Source organism: Oncorhynchus clarkii, chromosome 20 (assembly GCF_045791955.1).
Source record: "Oncorhynchus clarkii lewisi isolate Uvic-CL-2024 chromosome 20, UVic_Ocla_1.0, whole genome shotgun sequence".
Taxonomy (NCBI): Eukaryota; Metazoa; Chordata; class Actinopteri; order Salmoniformes; family Salmonidae; genus Oncorhynchus; species Oncorhynchus clarkii.
Window position 1 is genome coordinate 75,043,020 of NC_092166.1, and position 22,784 is coordinate 75,065,803.

General features: G+C 44.4%; 1 protein-coding gene across 1 annotated transcript in view; it reads left to right on the forward strand.

Moving 5' to 3' along the window:
* Positions 1-22,784, forward strand: part of LOC139375688 (inactive heparanase-2-like) — a 261,838-nt gene continuing 239,054 nt past the window's right edge. The window contains exons 1-3 of the mRNA XM_071117496.1: positions 1-266; positions 3,445-3,599; positions 3,873-4,034. Of these exons, the coding sequence (XP_070973597.1) occupies positions 1-266; positions 3,445-3,599; positions 3,873-4,034 (583 nt within the window). The remainder of the gene's footprint in view (positions 267-3,444; positions 3,600-3,872; positions 4,035-22,784) is intronic.

Consider the following 22,784-nt stretch of genomic DNA (forward strand, 5'->3'; position numbering starts at 1 on the left):
ATGCCCAAACCGAAGACATGTCCCTTCCCAGGCTCCCCTCTGTGGCTGGCATGCGTTGCCCTGATGGTGCAGTCGGTGATCTCCACTTCGTCGACCTACCGGAGACCTGCACCGGGCGGCGGGGGGAAGAGAACAGGGTTAATGGAGAGGACGCTGATTCTGCTGGATGTCAACACCCGCAGTCCAGTACAAGTTCTCAACGACAACTTCCTCTCCTTACAGTTGGATCCGTCCATTATAAAGGACGGGTGGCTGGACTTCCTGAGGTAGATTCCCTTATCACTCTGTCTGCTGTATCGGCTTTACCATCTTATTCTCATGTTTGGATCAAATGCATTGTTTTTGGTTTAGATGTCTCCGTTGAGCATGATCGGATTCAGTTGTATTACTATATTATGATTTTGGGGAATCGTTAAACCATTTCAGATAGTTGGTTGATGTCGATTTGTGCATCGGGCCTTTGTTTAGGTGACATTCGATATGGGGTATATGAAAATATGGAGTGGGCTAGAGATTGTAGCAGGCCTAACTGCATAATAACGTCGTCGAGCTTTAGGTCTCGATCACACCGACAGTGTTTCGCCTTTTGGTACATCAGAAGTACATTCCATTCCAATGGAACGCTGCGTTTGAACTGCAGCATTTCGTTGCAGAGGCAGTTGCAGTGTGATCTGTGTGTTGCATATGTTGGATTTATCGAACGTATGTATCAAACTGTATGCGAAGACGGCTTGCCAGAAATGGTAGCCGAAGGTGAATGTTGAACTACTGTTGCACACATATCCAGAAGAAGCTGCGTACCATTTTGCACAAGGACACAGTCGGTGTTATCGAGGCGTCACCAATTTGTTTGTATAGCATAGTCGCCTATTTTCCCATTTCAGTTTAGACACATTTGAACACCTTTTTGACGTCATTCTCCCGTGGCATGCGTGAATCAGCCGACCCACTGGGAACACACTGGTTAAATAAACGTTGTTTCCACGACATTGAAATGAAATCACGTTGAACAAACGTGGAAGAGACGATGAATTCACGTCTGTGCCAAGTGGGTACACAGTATGTAATTTATAAACATCTCTTTATTAACCTGGTGGTGTTAATAATAGGATTAGAAGTAGAATAATACTATATATATAGTATACTCTCTCTCTCTCTCTCTCTCTCTATATATATATATATATATATATATAGTTCACGACTGCATCGCAAAAGGTTGGGTATGGAGGAGAATAGTTTATATTGCGAGTAGCAGGTCTACATGGTGCATATGAGGCTCCCTAAAGACTTTCCGTAAACAGAGGTTTCTTATTTCCAAAGAAAGGTCCACTGTTATTGTCTGGGAGGAGAGAACGAGGTCATGAAATTTTAACATAGCTATATGATTTAAGAATGATTCGTTAGAAATTAAATTGAGTATCAGTTTGTATTACTCTATATCGACATGTTTGTGATCCTGAAAAACAGTTGGAATTGGCTACTCAGATATTATTGGAGCCACAGAATGTGGTGCCCTGGAAGTAAACCACTTCAGCTTCCAATCAGCTTTAGCTATTGCGCAACGTTCCCAGATTGAACTTTCATCAGTCAGTGGGACACTTTAGGGTCAGAATTTTAGCAAAAATTGAATTCTGGGTTAACTAGATGAAAATTGTTATTCCTAGAAGAACGCTTTCAATCATATGGAGCTACAACTTCAGTCGATGCTGTCAATTCAACGTTTGTGTATTGTCTGGTTGATTTGTATGGTATCAACCTTTAGCAAGTAAATGTAGTCTGCATCAATTTAATAATAATAATGGTAATGATCAGCATAATGAACATAATCATAATAATCATAATATCAATAACACCCTCATGTGATTAAACAATTAAAGCCTTCCAGCAAGTTTTTGCTTTACTTTGGTTCATACTTTTCACTATCTTCCTCTGTCTGTATTCACTGACTATTTCAATGCACATTTTTCTATAACATTTCTAACAGATTTCTTTCTTAAAATGTAGTGTTGACGTTTATATGAACCGATATTTGAATTAACAGGCCTAGAGGAAACTTTGGTGATCGTCATATCTGATCATTTCCCGCTCAAGCAAACTGAATCCATGGCGTAAATTCATTTGTTTTGCTCGGTCGGTGGATTTTAGAGACATAAAAAGGCAGTTATTAAAATACAAAGCTAGGTGATTTAACTACTACAATAGTCTACAATTATCATCAAAATTGCACTTTATCAAGTCTGCATGAATTCGGCTAAAATCGCAACATGGAATGTGTCGGGCTATATTCTGTTTACAAAAACAACACAATAAGGTAGGCCTAAATGCTAATCCCATAAAATATTATTGAACACTGCATTAAAGCTACAGTACAATTTCCAGTAATTTAAATTAATGGGAAATATTCCTTTAATTTAGAAGAATGTGACATAAATAATAAATATACGCCTACTATAAAACGTTCATTTTCTCCATGTTTTTGGTCAAATTAGATTTTGCAAACAAATAATGACCCGTTTCAAATGTTATTTTAAAAAGTAAGCCAATGGAATGTCATTCCTTGAATAATACAGAAAACAAGTGCAATCTGCATGTGAAAATGTCTTGCATGGGATTTATTTGCTCCACTGTTTTTTTTGGTGGTCCACTTTTAATGATATGCACAAATTACAATGTGGCTACGGTCGAAAAGTAGAACGTTTCTGTTTTTCATCCCGTATCCAGTTTCCAGTCCTTTACACGATTTCTATTCTAGAGCCGAGAGATATATTATTGATAGACGGTTAACAGCGGCAGGGTGAGAGAGTCATTAATAGTCCTGTTATAATGGAAAAGCTTTCATGTCCTACTTATAAGGCCATTATGTAAATACGAGTAGGGTTCACTCGCTTGATTCTCAGAGAAACCTATAAGTGGGAAGAATAGTCAAATGTGTTTTGGAAGGCCAGTCTGGAAAACTCATGGATAGGGACTTTCCAGAGAGTGTGGAAGAAAGTTGTGTCTTTCTGGGCACCATAATAAATGTTGCCCTGTGACGTCTAAAAACCACTCTAAAGTACTCCCGTGATAAATGAAATGGCCTGCATGTCTAGCTTTCTTTTGCTGAATCTGAATGCACAGGGCTAGCAAGCTACATCATGTAAATAAAACTGTCATTGTTTTATTACGTGAGCTGTTTGTCTAGTGAAAGTAGTTCTCAGCCTCTGTTGGGTATGTCGCTAGTGCTGGATAGTGCAACGAACATATACCCACTACGGAAATTATTTTCAAAATAACATCAAAGTAAAAGTCATTTCTTCTCAGAGTTGTATTTATACGTTGTGTATATGCATAATCTTAAATACATTGTAATCGTGTTGGGTTTTTCCTGCCATTTGTTTTGATAACAACAACATTGCAGATGTATTTGTGAACATATTCTTATCAGTCCTCTGTCTCCCTGTGTAGTTCCAAGCGTTTAGTAACCCTAGCCCGAGGTCTGTCCCCGGCCTATCTGAGGTTTGGAGGAAAGAGAACAGACTTCCTCCACTTCCACAACCTGAAGAACCTTGCCAAGTTCAGAGGCCCCGGCCCAGATTACTACCTAAAGAACTACGAAGATGGTGAGTTAGGCATTATGGATTTGATTATTCATTTACAAAAATGTTAAAACTAATTTGTCATCTTTATTTCTTGTGTTGTTTTTCCAATTTGATTATACAATGTTTTGAGATGTTTAAATATACTTTAGATATAGTTGAAATCTTCTATATCCATGTTTAAGCATAGGCCTATACTGAAATAATGAATATAATGAAATTCAAGCAAGCTTTATTAGCATGATAAACACATTTCAACTAGAATGACTCGTTTCTGGTCTCTGTGTCCACCCTCAGACATAGTACGTAGTGACATCGCCCTGGACAAACAGAGGGGCTGTAAGCTGGCCAACCACCCTGTCATGATGCTGGAACTGCAGAGAGAGAAGGCAGCTCAGATGCAGCTCGTCCTCCTCAAGGAACAGGTCTCCAACATCTACAGTAACATCACAATAACAGGTAGGAGATCACACACACTCTCTCTCTCTCTCTCTCTCTCTCTCTCTCTCTCTCTCTCTCTCTCTCTCTCTCTCTCTCTCTCTCTCTCTCTCACACACACACTGTTTAGTAAGTCAATCTTACCAGAGCACAGCGATGTAAACCATCGCCCCTCAGAATGACTAATGAAGGGATGGAGAGGAAGCAGGGAGGCGGAGACTACTGGCATTACTGAATGGAAGGTCTAGTGCGTGTGCGTGTGAGAGCGAGTGTGTCTGGCTGTGTGTAAGACTGTTGCTGAGTCCCAGTTTCCTTGGCTTCCCAGGGTGGTAAATGAGAACAGTTCGGGTCTGGCTGACAGTAGGCTGGGTATACCGTATTATTTTGGAAACACTGCAAAATAGAAATGAAATTGATACAGCTGCATGTTAAGTTTAATTGCGTCATTTTATTCCAGTGTGTGTGTGTGTGTGTGTTTATGCGTGCTTGCATGTGTACGTGTGTGTACATGTGTGTGTGTTACTGTTCCGTTGGTGGTTATTATAAATTGTGTGTTGCAATGCTTTGCGGTACTTACAGTACCAGTTGTGGTTCCACATGTAATGATGGGTATTTCAAACCAAACCATGTACTGCAGTTATAGTTTGATCACTGTTATGAAATGACCATTTTACTGCTAGAAGGTACAGTAAAATACCAAGTAAACGACAGTCTAGCAAAACGAAACGTAACCCCAGACGCCGTCTGCATTTCTAACTGATCAACTGTAATGTAGAATATTACAGAGAGGAGAGATGAGGAAACTACAGCTGTTTGTGATTTATTAGAATAAAAAAAATGACTGTGTGTGTGTAACCCCCCCCCCCCCCCCCCCATGCTACAACTGCCTGCCCTAAATCTGTCTTGAGAAACACATACTGCAACTAAGGAGATATTCATATGATGAAATATCAGGAATATTGAGTGATTATTCAGACATTTTACCATTAGAGAACTGATGCCATGACAGATAATTCTACTATTTTCACTGGAGACTTCAGAAATACTTATGTGTACATTAATACATATTCATATTTCATACATCTTTATATTATCCCATGTGAATCCTCTCGCATCTGCATGTTCATCATAAATGCTCCACAAAGGGGTTTTGAATTTTTAATATACTGTAGTTTATAAGGTATGTTCTTACACACTTATACATTGATATGCCTAGATATCCTTGAAGTCTATGCAGATCATCCATCATTGTAGAAGATCTTCATACCATACATACCATACATACACAGGAGAGGTAAAGGGTTTAAATGAGCGGCTTTTTAATGCATCTCCACTATTTCACGTCCTGTATTATCAGACCCTGCTGATTCCCTTTGGTGAAGAGGTAGACATTGATGGGGATGTGTGTGTGTGTGTGTGTGTGTGTGTGTGTGTGTGTGTGTGTGTGTGTGTGTGTATGTATGTTTGTGTGTGTGTTTGTGCATGTGTGTGTTTGTGTGCGTGTGAACTGTATATATGTCTGTGTCTGTGTGTGTGTGTGTGTGTGTGTGTGGGTGTCAACTGTATGTAAGTCTGTGAGTCTGTGTTTGTTTGTGTGTGTGTGTGTGTGTGTGTGAACTGTATGTAAGTCTGTGAGTCTGTGTTTGTGAGTGTGTGTGTGTGTGTGTGTGTGTGTGTGTGTGTGTGTGAAGTAAGTCTGTGTATCATCAACTGTGTGATTTCAAAGGGGCTCTAGCACACTAGTGAAAACATGGCCTGACTGCTCCTATCTTCTAGCGCTGAAGAGATGCATGGAGGAGAACCATTTGTTCATGTTAGAGTTTCTTTTCCACTGTCGCCCTACACTTGGTTTGGGGATGGATTTAGGTCCCAGGGTTTTCTTTAACCTTCTGTGCCATGTCAGTTTGAAAAAAGCGCTGCTCAAATACTATTTGATCGATTGATTTATGATCAGTCATATTGATAAAGAAATCAAGAGACACATTCTGCTCCGGTTATGTACTACATTAACAAAGCAGTGAATTCATGAGAAGTAAGGACATAGAGATCCTACAATGTATAGTCATTTATAGGGAATTATAGTGACATTGTCACGATCGTCGTTGTAAGGATGGTCGGACCAAGGTGCAGTGTGGTAGCTGTACATTTGACTTTTATTAAAATGACACCGAAAAACAACAAAATACAAAAACGATCGTAAGTCAACATGCAGTGCAGAAAGCAACTACACACAAACAAGATCCCACAATCTAAGGTGGGAAAAAGGGCTGCCTAAGTATGATCCCCAATCAGAGACAACGATAGACAGCTGCCTCTGATGGGGAACCATACTAGGCCAACAAAGAAATAGAAACATAGATTTGCCCACCCAAGTCACACCCTGACCTCACCAAATAGAGAATAAACAAGGCTCTCTAAGGTCAGGGCGTGACAGACATTTATAGCATAATGATTAAATAGGACGCTATGGTGTGTTCCATCTTTGTATTTCATTGCTCATTAAGAGAATGAATTCTGCATTAAAGGTCCCTTTCTTTTACACAAACATTAGGAAAGGAGTAATATTTTACTTCACAGACTCTCTTCCCATAAAATAATTCAGGAGAAAGATTTATTTCCTGTCGCTCTCCCTCTGCAGTCTGCTGTGTGTGTGTGTGCTTAGTGCATACGTGCGTGTGTGTGTGACATGTGTGTGTGTGTGTGTGGCATGTGTGTGTGTGTGTACTTAGTGCATATGTGCGTGTGTGTGTGTGGCATGTGTGTGTGTGTGCTTAGTGCATACGTGCGTGTGCGTATGTGTGCATGAGTGTGTTGTTATTGAGCAGGTGCCATGGCTGTGTTATCTCTGTAAATGGCAGGGAGTATAGGAGAAGCCAAGCAGAAGGACTTTATTTGCTCTAAGATGATTTTCTGGGTCAGGGCTTGCTCACATAACATTTTCATCGAGCAGCTTACAAACCTGCTGGACCGTCTCACGCAAATCACAGAGACAAACATACAGGGCTTGATTCTTAAACAAGATACTAGCTAGCTTATCATTGTGGAAATGGTATGGTGCTTTCTTCATTTGGCACGTTTCTGTACCTCGTTTCTATTGCTCCTAAACTGACAAATGGAAAATAGCTTGCTGGGGAGCACCAGTAACGTCTGTAAGATGAGAGATAGAAACAGTATTGGAATGACCTCAGCTTTGTACAGAGAAGCCCTCCTCTTCTCTCTAGCCTGTGTGCGCTGACACATGGCTTACATGCTGTGGATGTCTGATGAATACTGTTTAAGTAAGACCTGTAGTGGTCCAAGTATGGCAGCTGGGTCCCCTGTAAAGGCTCAATTAAATTACTTTTTGTTAAGTATTTACGTTATACATTGCCTTGAACTGAAAAACTAATTTGTCATGGTTTAATTTCAGAACATCCTTTAACTGTAAAGAATTGGAACAAGCCCTCATGGTTACCCTGTCTCTGTAGTGGTTTAGTGGGGAGGGTAACAGGGCACTGGGGAAGTGTTTAAGTAAGGTCTGGCAACAATCAGCCCAACTGTGTGTGTGTGTGTGTGTGTGTGTGTGTGTGTGTGTGTGTGTGTGTGTGTGTAGGCAGGTGGCGGACGTAGTCCCTTTAACAGCCCCTCTCCATCCTTTTCCACTCTACAGTCTGACCTCTGACCTCAAAAAGCTCTCACAGGCTCACTGCAGAATGAGACGTTTGCCCACGTTCTCCATTAATCCAATTTTGAAGTCGCTCCAAATGTCAAATTTCCAAGTGTTTTTGTAGCTCCTGCCGCTCTGTATCATTTCAAATTTCGAAGTTAATAGTTTTGTTTAGTCACTCATTCTGAATGGTTAAGATAAGGGTTAAGGTAAGGGTTAAGATAAGGGTTAAGGTAAGGGTTAAGGTAAGGGTTAAGGTAAGGGTTAAGATAAGGGTTAAGATAAGGGTTAAGGTAAGGGTTAAGATAAGGGTTAAGGTAAGGGTTAAGGTAAGGGTTAAGGTAAGGGTTAAGGTAAGGGTTAAGATAAGGGTTAAGGTAAGGGTTAAGGTAAGGGTTAAGGTAAGGGTTAAGATAAGGGTTAAGATAAGGGTTAAGGTAAGGGTTAAGATAAGGGTTAAGGTAAGGGTTAAGGTAAGGGTTAAGATAAGGGTTAAGGTAAGGGTTAAGATAAGGGTTAAGGTAAGGGTTAAGATAAGGGTTAAGGTAAGGGTCTCCTCGCACCCCTAACCTCCTGTCTCATCCTTCCCCCTACTCTCACCCCCTAACCCCCTATCATGATGTCCCAGCCTACTTTTCATTTTTCTCTCGCTCTCTCTCTCTCTCTCTCTCTATCTCTCAGGACACATATCAGGACGTTTGAGAGTAGTTTGGTTTTGACCGAAGGTGCCCCTTTGCTTACCCAATTTAACTTAGGGCCTTTTTTACACTACACTACTTTAACGACACAAACTAGGCCTTGTACAGTGTAAAGATACATACCTAGATTCAAACTAGGCCTTGTACAGTGTAAAGAGACATATCTAGATTCAAACTAGGCCTTGTACAGTGTAAAGAGACATACCTAGATTCAAACTAGGCCTTGTATAGTGTAAAGAGACATACCTAGATTCAAACTAGGCCTTGTGCAGTGTAAAGAGACATATCTAGATTCAAACTAGGCCTTGTATAGTGTAAAGCAGGCCTGATTGGTGTCACAGTTTTGCCCCAGCCCCAGCTAACACACCTGACTCCAATAATCACCTAATCACGATCTTCAGTTGAAAATACAATTAGTTTAAATCAGCTGTGTTTACTAAGGATGGGGGGAAAATGGGACACCAATCAGGCCCCCGAGGACTGGAATTGCCCTGGCCTGGTGTAAAGAGACATATCTGATTTCAAACTAGGCCTTGTGTAGTTTGAACCTAGATATGTCATTATGAGACGTTTCCCACACTACCTCCATGAATGTAGAAGAAATATTGTTAAGATGTGTATTTTATCTAAGCTAATGTTCCTAGGCGTTGACCCCCCCCCCCCCCCCCCCACACTGATGGTTGCAGGATCATTAATGCACGTGTTCTGTTATTTTTAAACAAATCAAAAATATAATTAAAAAGAAGAAAGTTGACCTACAACAACTTACATAAATATGTAGAATATGTTAAGTAGCCCAATAATTAAACCATGTATTGATGTGGAAACAGATTTGTATTCATGTGAATGAATCTATTGTGTTTGTAAAATGTGATCAAATAAATAAATAAGGATGATAAAAATCAAATAAAAAGCAAGGAGGGAACTTTATCTTTAACGTTATATTTCATTTAGTTGTGACTGGCGTGATACCTCTCCAGTCTAGCAGCAGGCACCATGGATGATGAAACAGCTGGGTAGGGGACACGGCTCGAGTCACACAAAATGGAGTATAACGTTGCGGATAAAGTTCATAATGACATTATTTCATGTCTAACGACCTGCATCACTGAACTGCGAGCTTTGCCGTTTCAAAAAAGATGTATTTGGGTGTTTTTGGAGCCTTTGTATCTGCACCCCCAAACTACTTTTTTTTAACAGTGTATTGCTGGTTGGCTTAAGATTCTCAAAAACAAGTGGAATCTAAAAAAATATATCTGGACACTTCTATAACATGCCATTTACACCCTAAATACAGAGTTGGTTGTAAAAAAATGTATTTCGCCTTTAATTATTGAGTATTTTTCCATGTCCTTTTGGTCTGTTTTGTTCTGTAGTTACTGCCAGTTGGAATGCCTGTTACGGCCTCTAGGAGTTCAAGTGATACAAAACACCAAATATTCATCAATATGCTGTAATATACACTGAGTATACAAAACATTAAGAACACCTGCTCTTTCCATCACATAGACTGAATTCAAGTTTAAGCTGTGGTCCCTTATTGATGTCACTTGTTAAATTCACTTCAATCAATGTGGATGAAGGGGAGGAGACAAGTTAAAGCTGGGTTTAGAAGCCTTGAAACAATTGAGGGGAGGGGGGGGGGGGTGCCACCCAATATTAGGAATGTGTTCCTAATGTTTGGTGTACTCAGTGTATAATTACTTAGCAGCCAACCTGCTTGCACCAATCCCATGTAATTACAGTAAAATACTGTGAAATACAAACCCCATCCTCCTTAATGAGTCATTAATTTATTCATTATGACAACAGTAGCATTTACTTTTTTTACAGTCTTGTAAATATACAGAAATTTACTGGCATCTGTGCTAATTTTCTGAAAAAAATGACAGGATTTTCTTAACTCTCTCGCTTTCGCTCCTGATGCTTCCTTAGTTGATCCTTTCTCTTGGGGTGCAGTGACCCTTTGCCACGCTCAGTGTTGTCCTAGCTGTCTATATTTTGACAGCACTTAGTTACGACTGAATAACTACACTCTAGATCTAGATCTATCTAGAAAGGTGCTATCTAGATCCTTAAAGGGCTCCTCCTGGGTTAATGCCTTTCTAGGGAGTTTTTCCTAGCCGGAGTGATTCTACAACTGCATTGCTTTGCTCTGTAGGGTTTTAGGTGTGCTTTCTGTATTAGCAGGAAGAACCCCTTATGAACCCGTTTTTCTAAGAGTGTATGTCTAGTTGACACCTTCGGTTTCAGGCATTTAACCTGTGACCCTGAAGCAGCTTGTGTTCCGAGGCTATGTCCGGATCCATGTTTTAGGGTTGAGGAAGGTCTATGTTGGTGTAAAAACGTCATGGTGGGATGGTGTTTCTACAGTATTGTTTCTGTAGGGAAAGATATATATTTTTTTGTGAATCATCATGTGTGTATTTTTGGACAGCTTCCTAACACATATTGTGAAGGATAGATATGGCGGAACATGCAAGTGTGGGTGGAAAGCAAACATACTGAGTGCATCTGTGTGTGTGTGTGTGTGTGTGTGTGTTTGTGTGAGACACAGATGTTAGTACCTGTGAAGAGAATCATGGCTGTTTTTGAAGATTGAGCAGACCTAAATTATTTATTATTAATTCAATTATTTTACAGTTCACTTTCTTGTACACTATATATCAGGGGTATTCAACTGGGGTCCGGAGGTATATTACAGGGTGTACTGAGGGGATCCAGAGGTACTGAGGGGATCCAGAGGTACTGCAGGGGATCCGGAGGTACTGAGGGGATCCAGAGGTACTGAGGGGATCCAGAGGTACCGAGGGGATCCAGAGGTACTGCAGGGGATCCGGAGGTACTGCAGGGGATCCAGAGGTACTGAGGGGGTCTGGAGGTACGGCAGGGGATCCAGAGGTACTGCAGGGGATCCGGAGGTACTGCAGGGGATCCGGAGGTATTTTACAGGAGGTACTGCAGGGGATCCGGAGGTATATTACAGGAGGTACTGCAGGCGGTCTGGAGGTACTGAGGGGGTCTGGAGGTACTGCAGGGGGTCTGGAGGTACTGCAGGTGGTCTGGAGGTACTGCCGGTGGTCTGGAGGTACTGAGGGGGTCTGGAGGTACTGACTGGATCTAGAGGTACTGAGGAGATCCAGAGGTACTGAGGGGGTCTGGAGGTACTGAGGGGATCCAGAGGTACTGAGGGGGTCTGGAGGTACTGCAGGGGATCCAGAGGTACTGCAGGGGATCCGGAGGTATATTACAGGAGGTACTGCAGGGGATCCGGAGGTATATTACAGGAGGTACTGCAGGCGGTCTGGAGGTACTGAGAGGGTCTGGAGGTACTGCAGGGGGTCTGGAGGTTTATTACAGGAGGTACTGCAGGGGATCCAGAGGTATATTACAGGAGGTACTGCAGGCGGTCTGGAGGTACTGAGGGGTCTGGAGGTACTGCAGGGGGTCTGGAGGTACTGCAGGTGGTCTGGAGGTACTGCAGGTGGTCTGGAGGTACTGAGGGGTCTGGAGGTACTGAGGGGGTCTGGAGGTACTGCAGGTGGCCTGGAGGTATATTACAGGAGGTACTGCAGGGGGTCTGGTGTACTGAGGGGATCCAGAGGTACTGAGGGGATCCAGAGGTACTGCAGGGGATCCGGAGGTACTGAGGGGATCCAGAGGTACTGAGGGGATCCAGAGGTACTGAGGGGATCCAGAGGTACTGCAGGGGATCCGGAGGTACTGCAGGGGATCCAAAGGTACTGAGGGGGTCTGGAGGTACTGCAGGGGATCCAGAGGTACTGCAGGGGATCCGGAGGTATATTACAGGAGGTACTGCAGGCGGTCTGGAGGTACTGAGGGGGTCTGGAGGTACTGCAGGGGGTCTGGAGGTACTGCAGGTGGTCTGGAGGTACTGCAGGTGGTCTGGAGGTACTGAGGAGGTCTGGAGGTACTGAGGGGATCCAGAGGTACTGAGGAGATCCAGAGGTACTGAGGGGGTCTGGAGGTACTGAGGGGATCCAGAGGTACTGAGGGGGTCTGGAGGTACTGCAGGGGATCCAGAGGTACTGCAGGGGATCCGGAGGTATATTACAGGAGGTACTGCAGGGGATCCGGAGGTATATTACAGGAGGTACTGCAGGCGGTCTGGAGGTACTGAGGGGGTCTGGAGGTACTGAGGGGGTCTGGAGGTACTGAGGGGGTCTGGAGGTACTGCAGGTGGCCTGGAGGTATATTACAGGAGGTACTGCAGGGGGTCTGGAGGTACTGCTGGGGGGTCCAGAGGTATATTACAGGCGGTACTGCAGGGGGTCTGGAGGTACTGAGGGGGTCTGGAGGTACTGAGTGGGTCTGGAGGTACTGCAGGTGGTCTGGAGGTATATTACAGGAGGTACTGCAGGGGGTCTGGAGGTACTGAGGGGGTCTGGAGGTACTGCAGGGGGTCTGGAGGTACTGAGGGGGTCTGGAGGTACCGAGGGGGTCTGGAGGTACTGCAGGGGTCTGGAGGTACTGCAGGGGTCTGGAGGTACTGCAGGGGGTCTGGAGGTACTGAGGGGGTCTGGAGGTACTGCAGGGGGTCTGGAGGTACTGCAGGGGGCCTGGAGGTACTGAGGGGGTATGTAGGTACTTAGGGTATCTGGAGGTACTGAGGGGTCTGGAGGTACTGAGGGGGTATGTAGGTACTGAGGTGGTCTGAAGGTACTGCAGGGGGTCTGGAGGTACTGAAGGGGTCTGGAGGTACTGAGGGGTCTGGAGGTACTGAGGTGGTCTGGAGGTACTGCAGGGGGTCTGGCGGTGCTAAGGGGGTCTGGAGGGTCAGGACTGTAGGGTCAGGACTGTATGGTCAGGACTGTAGGGTCTGTAGGGTCTGTCAGGTCTGTAGGGTCAGGACTGTAGGGTCAGGCCTGTAGGGTCTGTAGGGTCTGTAGGGTCTGTAGGGTCAGGACTGTAGGGTCAGGCCTGTAGGGTCTGTAGGGTCAGGACTGTAGGGTCAGGCCTGTAGGGTCTGTAGTGTCAGGACTGTAGGGTCAGGCCTGTAGGGTCTGTAGGGTCAGGACTGTAGGGTCGGGACTGTAGGATCAGGCCTGTATGGTCTGTAGGGTCAGGACTGTAGGGTCTGTATGGTCAGGACTGTAGGGTCAGGACTGTAGGGTCTGGACTGTAGGGTCAGGACTGTAGGGTCAGGACTGTAGGGTCAGGACTGTAGCGTCTGGACTGTAGGGTCAGGACTGTAGGGTCTGTAGGGTCAGGACTGTAGGGTCTGTAGCGTCTGTAGGGTCAGGACTGTAGGGTCTGTAGGGTCTGTATGTCAGGACTGTAGGGTTAGGACTGTAGGGTCTGTAGGGTCAGGACTGTATGGTCAGGACTGTAGGGTCTGTAGGGTCAGGACTGTAGGGTCTGTATGGTCAGGACTGTAGGGTCAGGACTGTAGGGTCTGTAGGGTCAGGACTGTAGGGTCTGTAGGGTCAGGACTGTATGGTCAGGACTGTAGGGTCTGTAGGGTCAGGACTGTAGGGTCTGTATGGTCAGGACTGTAGGGTCAGGACTGTAGGGTCTGTAGGGCCAGGACTGTAGGGTCTGTAGGGTCAGGACTGTAGGGTCTGTAGGGTCTGTAAGTTCAGGACTGTAGGGTCAGGACTGTAGGGTCTGTAGGGTCAGGACTGTAGGGTCAGGACTGTAGGGTCTGTAGGGTCAGGACTTTAGGGTCAGGACTGTAGGGTCTGTAGGGTCAGGACTGTAGGGTCAGGACTGTAGGGTCTGTAGGGTCAGGACTATAGGGTCAGGACTGTAGGGTCTGTAGGGTCAGGACTGTATGGTCAGGACTGTAGAGTCTGTATGGTCAGGACTATAGGGTCAGGACTGTAGGGTCTGGACTGTAGGGTCAGGACTGTAGGGTCAGGACTGTAGGGTCTGTAGGGCCAGGACTGTAGGGTCTGTAGGGTCAGGACTGTAGGGTCTGTTGGGTCAGGACTGTAGGGTCTGTAGGTTCAGGACTGTAGGGTCAGGACTGTAGGGTCTGTAGGGTCAGGACTGTATGGTCAGGACTGTAGGGTCTGTAGGGTCTGTCAGGTCTGTAGGGTCAGGACTGTAGGGTCAGGCCTGTAGGGTCTGTAGGGTCTGTAGGGTCTGTAGGGTCAGGACTGTAGGGTCAGGCCTGTAGGGTCTGTAGGGTCAGGACTGTAGGGTCAGGCCTGTAGGGTCTGTAGTGTCAGGACTGTAGGGTCAGGCCTGTAGGGTCTGTAGGGTCAGGACTGTAGGGTCGGGACTGTAGGATCAGGCCTGTATGGTCTGTAGGGTCAGGACTGTAGGGTCTGTATGGTCAGGACTGTAGGGTCAGGACTGTAGGGTCTGGACTGTAGGGTCAGGACTGTAGGGTCAGGACTGTAGGGTCAGGACTGTAGCGTCTGGACTGTAGGGTCAGGACTGTAGGGTCTGTAGGGTCAGGACTGTAGGGTCTGTAGCGTCTGTAGGGTCAGGACTGTAGGGTCTGTAGGGTCTGTATGTCAGGACTGTAGGGTTAGGACTGTAGGGTCTGTAGGGTCAGGACTGTATGGTCAGGACTGTAGGGTCTGTAGGGTCAGGACTGTAGGGTCTGTATGGTCAGGACTGTAGGGTCAGGACTGTAGGGTCTGTAGGGTCAGGACTGTAGGGTCTGTAGGGTCAGGACTGTATGGTCAGGACTGTAGGGTCTGTAGGGTCAGGACTGTAGGGTCTGTATGGTCAGGACTGTAGGGTCAGGACTGTAGGGTCTGTAGGGCCAGGACTGTAGGGTCTGTAGGGTCAGGACTGTAGGGTCTGTAGGGTCTGTAAGTTCAGGACTGTAGGGTCAGGACTGTAGGGTCTGTAGGGTCAGGACTGTAGGGTCAGGACTGTAGGGTCTGTAGGGTCAGGACTTTAGGGTCAGGACTGTAGGGTCTGTAGGGTCAGGACTGTAGGGTCAGGACTGTAGGGTCAGGACTGTAGGGTCTGTAGGGTCAGGACTATAGGGTCAGGACTGTAGGGTCTGTAGGGTCAGGACTGTATGGTCAGGACTGTAGAGTCTGTATGGTCAGGACTATAGGGTCAGGACTGTAGGGTCTGGACTGTAGGGTCAGGACTGTAGGGTCAGGACTGTAGGGTCTGTAGGGCCAGGACTGTAGGGTCTGTAGGGTCAGGACTGTAGGGTCTGTTGGGTCAGGACTGTAGGGTCTGTAGGTTCAGGACTGTAGGGTCAGGACTGTAGGGTCTGTAGGGTCAGGACTGTAGGGTTAGGACTGTAGGGTCTGTAGCGTCAGGACTTTAGGGTCATGACTGTAGGGTCTGTAGGGTCAGGACTGTAGGGTCAGGACTGTAGGGTCTGTAGGGTCAGGACTGTAGGGTCAGGACTGTAGGGTCTGTAGGGTCAGGACTGTAGGGTCAGGACTGTAGGGTCTGTAGGGTCAGGACTGTAGGGTCAGGACTGTAGGGTCTGTAGGGTCAGGACTGTAGGGTCAGGACTGTATGGTCTGTAGGGTCAGGACTGTAGGGTCTGTAGGGTCAGGACTGTAGGGTCAGGACTGTAGGGTCAGGACTGTAGGGTCTGTAGGGTCAGGACTGTAAGGTCAGGACTGTAGGGTCAGGACTGTAGGGTCTTTAGGGTCAGAACTGTAGGGTCAGGACTGTAGTGTCAGGACTGTAGCTGCACTGTGACTCTGGCAGCAGTTCCTCTATGATTTTATCCACCAGCCTGTGTAGCATAACCTTGGCCAGGACCTTGACTACAACAGCCGGAAGGGATTTATCCCCCATCTGTTGTTGCAGATGAACTTGTCACCCTTGTTCTTATAGATGGTGAAAATGTTTAGATCTCACCATTGTTGGTGTACGATCTCCCGGTCCCAACCCTCATTGATATACTGGTGGAGCGTTCTGGTGCGTTAGTATACTCCCTGCTGAAGTAGTTTTGCCGGGATACTGTCAGTGCCAGGAGTCTTGTTCTTGAGGGAACCGATAGCTGATTACACCTCTTGAATGTTTGACGGATGGTTGAGGTCTTGGAGGGGTGGATGGACAGGCAGTTCTCCCAAGATGGATTGGTCTGTTGGAGAGCACTTGTTGAGTAGGGCTTCAAAGTGGTCAGCCCACCTTGACAGAATCTGTTTTTGGTCCTTCAAGAGTAAGACCGTCAGCTGTTTTCAAAGGGTTTGCGGAGCAGCTTCTAGAACCATAGCTAGATTTAACTGAGTTGTAGAAGTTGTGCATGTCATTTTTGTCAGTGTAAATTTGGATTTCCTGTGCCTTATTTGTCCACTATTTGTTCTGCAGAGAATGCAAGGTTGTTGGCACTCACCATTGCTTGCGGAGGGTAGCAGATGTGGGGTTGTTGAGAGTAGCCATGTGCACTTTGTGCATACTGTCCAGTAAGGTTGTGATTGTATCCGAGTTGTCATTGAACCAGTCCCAATGTTTCCTACCTCTGTAGCCTATGGAGTGGGCCGTTGCCTCATAGAGCACTGAGCTGACAGGGGCCCACTTCTGGTCCATGGAGTCCTCAGGAGAGGCTCCATCTCCCTCAGCCTTTTAGTGAGAGGTCGACGGAACTTAGTCCTTACTGGCCCCCTCAATGTTGGTGTAAAAACGTCATGGTAGGATGGTGTTTCTACAGTCTTGTTTCTGTAGGGAAAGATAGATGTTTTTGTAAATTGTCATGTGTGTATTTATGGACAGCTTCCGGTCACATATAGCAGAGTTGAGGGATGGATATGGCAGAACATGCCAGCCTGAGCGGAAAGCAAATATACCGAGTGCATCTGGTGTGTGTGTGAGACACAGATGTTAGTACCTGTGAAGAGAATCATGGCTGTTTCTGAGGCTGTTGGAGACATTAAGCAGACCTAAATTATTTTATCCTACAGTTCACTTTCTTGTACGCTATATACAGTGCATTTGGAAAGTATTCAGACCCCTTCCTTTTTTCCACATTTTTTAGGTTACATCCTTATTCTAAAATGTATAAAATAAAATAAAAATCCTCATCAATCTATACACATCACCCCATAATGACAAAGCAAAAAAAAATTTTTTCAGAACCTTTACTCAGTACTTTGTTGAAGCACCTTTGGCAGCAATTACAGCCTCAAATCTTCTTCGGTACGACGCTACTAGATTGCCACAACTGTATTTGGGGAGTTTCTCCCATTCTTCACTGCTGATCCTCTCAACCTCTGTCAGGTTGGATGGGGAGAGTCGCTGCACAACTATTTTCATGTCAGGGTTCTGGCTGGGCCACTCAAGGACATTCAGAGACTTGTCCTGAAGCCACTCCTGCGTTGTCTTGGCTGTGTGATTAGAGTCTTTGTCCTGTTGGAAGTTGAACCTTCGCCCCAGTCTGAGGTCCTGAGCGCTCTGGAGCAGGTTTTCATTAAGGATCTCTCTGTACTTTGCTCCGTTCATCTTTCTCTCAACCCTGACTAGTCTCCCAGTCCCTGCTACTGTCATGTGCCTTTAACTGAGGAGTGGCTTCGGTCTGGCCACTCTACCACAAAGGCCTGATTGGTAGAGTGCTGCAGAGATGGTTGTCCTTCTGGAAGGTTCTCCCATCTCCACAGAGGAACTCTGGAGCTCGGTCAGAGTAACCATAGGGTTCTTGGCTACCTCCATGACCAAGGCCCTTGCTCAGTTTGGCCAGCTCTAGGAAGACTCTTGGTGCTTCCAAACTTCTTCCATTTAAGAAGCCACTGTGTTCTTGGGGACCTTCAATGCTGCAGAAAGTCAAGTGCTCTGAATACTTTCTGTACATATACATGTACCATCACACAATACACACACACACACACATCAACATTCAAAGTTTCTCCAAATGTCACATTTTTGACGGTTAAGTTTTGGTTTTGGGTTTGGGATAGGGTTACAACAGAAAAATCTATACGGTTAAGTTTAGGTTTTGGGTTTGGGATAGGGTTACAACAGAAAAATCTATACGGTTAAGTTTAGGCATTACATCTGAATGGTTAAGTTAATGGTAAGAAAAATGGTGGGAAAAGGGTTCTAGCACTGGGATTGAACATGTGACCCTCAGACCCGGAGCTCGCGGCTTACAGCATGCCTACTTGATGGTAATACGCCTCACAGTTGCCCCTAGTGGACGGTTTATAAGTAATCTCCCAACGTCCTGGATACCTGGATGGACGTCGAATTTCACCTTGGATCTTGAGCGACCTGGCCAGCATGCACACACACACACACACACACACACACACACACACACACACACACACACACACACACACACACACACACTCATTTTCTTACTCTGACCTCATATGGTATCAAATGGCATGAAGGTTTACAGTGTGTAATCACTTGTTGGGCTTGTGTAAACATAGCTGTGAATATATGAGACACTAATACTTAAAACACAGTCCCTTTGAACTAACAACAGGAGTCATGTGTGTGTGTGTGTGTGTGTGTATGTGTGTGTGTGTGTGCGTGTGCGTGTGAGAGCGAGTGTGTCTGGGTGACTGCGCTTGTTCGCATGTGTGTGTGCGTGTGTTTGTGTGTGTCTGTAGAACCCACACACAGATCCCGTCACCTTTGATGACCATTGTAGACATGTACAGTTCCATTACACTTTGATAAGGGTGCTTCAGAACCAATGCATATCAAATGATTGGACTAACCTGGAATGCTATTAACAGTTTACTATTGATAATCATAACAGAAGTAAAACCCAATCGTTAATACAGTACACGTGTTAGACAGTGAGCATCGTGGTATGATCGTGGTATGATCATCTGATAGTGTGTGTGTATATATATATATATATGGGTGTATATGTGTATATATATATATATATATATACACACACAGTGGGGCAAAAAAGTATTTAGTCAGCCACCAATTGTGCAAGTTCTCCCACTTAAAAAGATGAGAGAGGCCTGTAATTTTCGCCATAGGTACACTTCAACTATGACAGACAAAATTAGAAAAAAATCCAGAAAATCACATTGAAGGATTTTTAATGAATTTATTTGCAAATTATGGTGGAAAATAAGTATTTGGTCACCTACAAACAAGCATGATTTCTGGCTCTCACAGACCTGTAACTTCTTATTTAAGAGCCTCCTCTGTCCTCCACTCGGTACCTGTATTAATGGCACCTGTTTGAACTTGTTATCAGTGTAAAAGACACCTGTCCACAACCTCAAACAGTCAGACTCCAAACTCCACTATGGCCAAGACCAAAGAGCTGTCAAAGGACAACAGGAACGAAATTGTAGACCTGCACCAGGCTGGGAAGACTGAATCTGCAATAGGTAAGCAGCTTGGTTTGAAGAAATCAACTGTGGGAGCAATTATTAGGAAATGGAAGACATACAAGACCACTGATAATCTCCCTCGATCTGGGGCTCCACGCAAGATCTCACCTCGTGGGGTCAAAATGATCACAAGAACGGTGAGCAAAAATCCCAGTACCACACGGGGGGACCTAGTGAATGACCTGCAGAGAGCTGGGACCAAAGTAACAAAGCCTACCATCAGTAACACACTACGCCGCCAGGGACTCAAATCCTGCAGTGCCAGACGTGTCCCCCTGCTTAAGCCAGTACATGTCCAGGCCCGTCTGAAGTTTGCTAGAGAGCATTTGGATGATCCAGAAGAAGATTGGGAGAATTTCATATGGTCAGATGAAACCAAACACTCGTCGTTTTTGGAGGACAAAGAATGCTGAGTTGCATCCAAAGAACACCATACCTACTGTGAAGCATGGGGGTGGAAACATCATGCTTTGGGGCTGTTTTTCTGCAAAGGGACCAGGACGACTGATCCGTGTAAAGGAAAGAATGAATGGGGCCATGTATCGTGAGATTTTGAGTGAAAACCTCCTTCCATCAGCAAGGGCATTGAAGATGAAACGTGGCTGGGTCTTTCAGCATGACAATGCTTCGTAAGAAGCATTTCAAGGTCCTGGAGTGGCCTAGCCAGTCTCCAGATCTCAACCCCATAGAACATCTTGGGAGGGAGTTGAAATTCCATGTTGCCCAGCAACAGCCCCAAAACATCACTGCTCTAGAGGAGATCTACATGGAGGAATGGGCCAAAATACCAGCAACAATGTGTGAAAACCTTGTGAAGACTTACAGAAAACGTTTGACCTCTGTCATTGCCAACAAAGGGTATATAACAAAGTATTGAGATAAACTTTTGTTATTGACCAAATACTTATTTTCCACCATCATTTGCAAATAAATTCATCTTCTTGATCCTACTTGAGACGCAGATGTCTCAACTAGGCACCTGGAAATGCAAATGCGCTACGCTAAATGCTAAATGTACTCGTTAAAACTCAAACGTTCAACAACATACACATGCAGGGTATAGAATTAAAGCTACACTCGTTGTGAATCTAGCCAACAAGTCAGATTTTTAAAATGCTTTTCGGCGAAAGCATGAGAAGCTATTATCTGATAGCATGCAACACCCCAAAATGCCTGAATGCGACGTAAACAAAAGATTTAGCGTAGCCGGCGATACACAAACGCAGAAATAAAATATAAAACATTCATTACCTTTGACGAGCTTCTTTCTTGGCACTCCTATATGCCCCATAAACATCACTATTGGGTCTTTTTTTCGATTAAATCGGTCCATATATACCCAAAATAGCCATCTATGGAAGCTGTGTAATTCAGAAAAAAACATTGTTTTAAAACGCAGCGTCATTTTTTTAAATTAAAAAAGTCGACGATAAACTTTCACAAAACACTTCAAAATACTTTTGTAATCCAACTTTAGGTATTAGTAAACGTTTATAATCTATCAAAATGATTACAGGGCGATGTGTATTCAATAGCTCCTCGTCTTCAAATCAATGGCCGACAATGTGCACTTCAAAACATCCTGGCGGAGACCGGAAGAAATGGAATCCAGTTAGTTGGATTTACCAACAAAAAACTCCCCGGATAATGACGACAATGGCGACATCGTGTGGAATCTGTAGGAATTGCATGCAGGTCCATCATTAATTTTGTGCCCTTTTAACAATCCATGAAAGTGACGCATGGATATTATTTTTAGCTTTCAGTGAGCAGTTTTTCTTGCGCTTTTCGATGAAACACATGATCTGTTATAGTCACAGCCGTGATTTAACCAGTTTTAGAAACTTCAGAGTGTGGCTTAACAGGTTTTAAAACACAATGTGATTTTCTGGATTTTTTTCTCTCATGTTGTCTGTCATAGTTGAAGTGTACCTATGATGAAAATTACAGGCCTCTCTCATCTTTTTAAGTGGGAGAACTTGCACAATTGGTGGCTGACTAAATACTTTTTTGCCCCACTGTATATATGTGTGTGTGTATATATATGTGTGTATATAGTGTGTGTGTGTGTGTGTGGGGGGGGGGGGGGGGGGGGGGGGTGCATCTGTGTGTGCAAACAAGTGTACACAGAAACAGAGAGAGGAATTCTCACATCTGTGAACTGCTTGAAAACGTTCTGATCAAAAGGAGTTGACACTGTTTATGCCAGAAACTGGGATTTTTTTTATCCACATGTGAAAATCAAAACATCTTGTCTTCCAGTTTGAAGCTTCAGCGTGCTGTTTTCTTCTCTCTCTCCGTCCTTCCATCCCCATTCTGCTTTTTTTTCACACATTGTTTTACAAACTGTTTGATCTTTTCACTGTGACAATGTAATGTGACTCTAATCAACAGTGTTTTCCTCAGCGAATATGACATTGGTGATAAACAGCACAACCTTCCTCCAAAGCTCCAATAGAGTAGGGCCATCTAGTTTTTTGAGATTTTGACCTTGAGATTCTACTTGTAATTAAAAGCACTATATAAAATCCATCTATTATTATTGTTATTATTATCTTGGACCGGCCCTATTGTCATTGGGCATGGAAACACATAAGTCTACGTTTTTGACAGGAACATTCAGTTTCAGTTTGATTTGGATTCAGATCTCCATCCAAGTTATGGATATTAGAGTGCAAGAAACATGCAAAAAAATCAGAGAGAAAAGAGAGAGAGAAAGAAAAAAGAGAGAAAAAGAGAGAACGAGAGAGAGAGAAATGAGAAAGAAAGAAAAAAAGAGACAGAGAGAAAGAGAGAGAGAACGAGAGAAAAGAGAGAGAGAAAGAGACAGAAAAAGAGAGTGAGAAAAGAGAGATGAAGAGAGAAAGAGAGAGAATGATAGAGAGAAAGAGAGAAAAGAGAAAGAAAGAGTGAAAAAGAGAGAGAGAGAGAAAGAGAGAGAATGACAGAGAAAGAGAAAAAGAGAGAAAAGAAAAAAAGACTGAAAAAGAGAGAGAGAGAGAGAAAGAGACAGGGATAGGGACAGATCAATAAAGAAGAAGAATGAGAAGAGAGAGTGTTGTTGATTGTGACATGTTTGTCCCCTAACACACCCATTATAATATTATAGGATTATTCTAGAGGAATATCTAGGTGGATCAATTTGGATTTAGTATATTCAACACCCTGG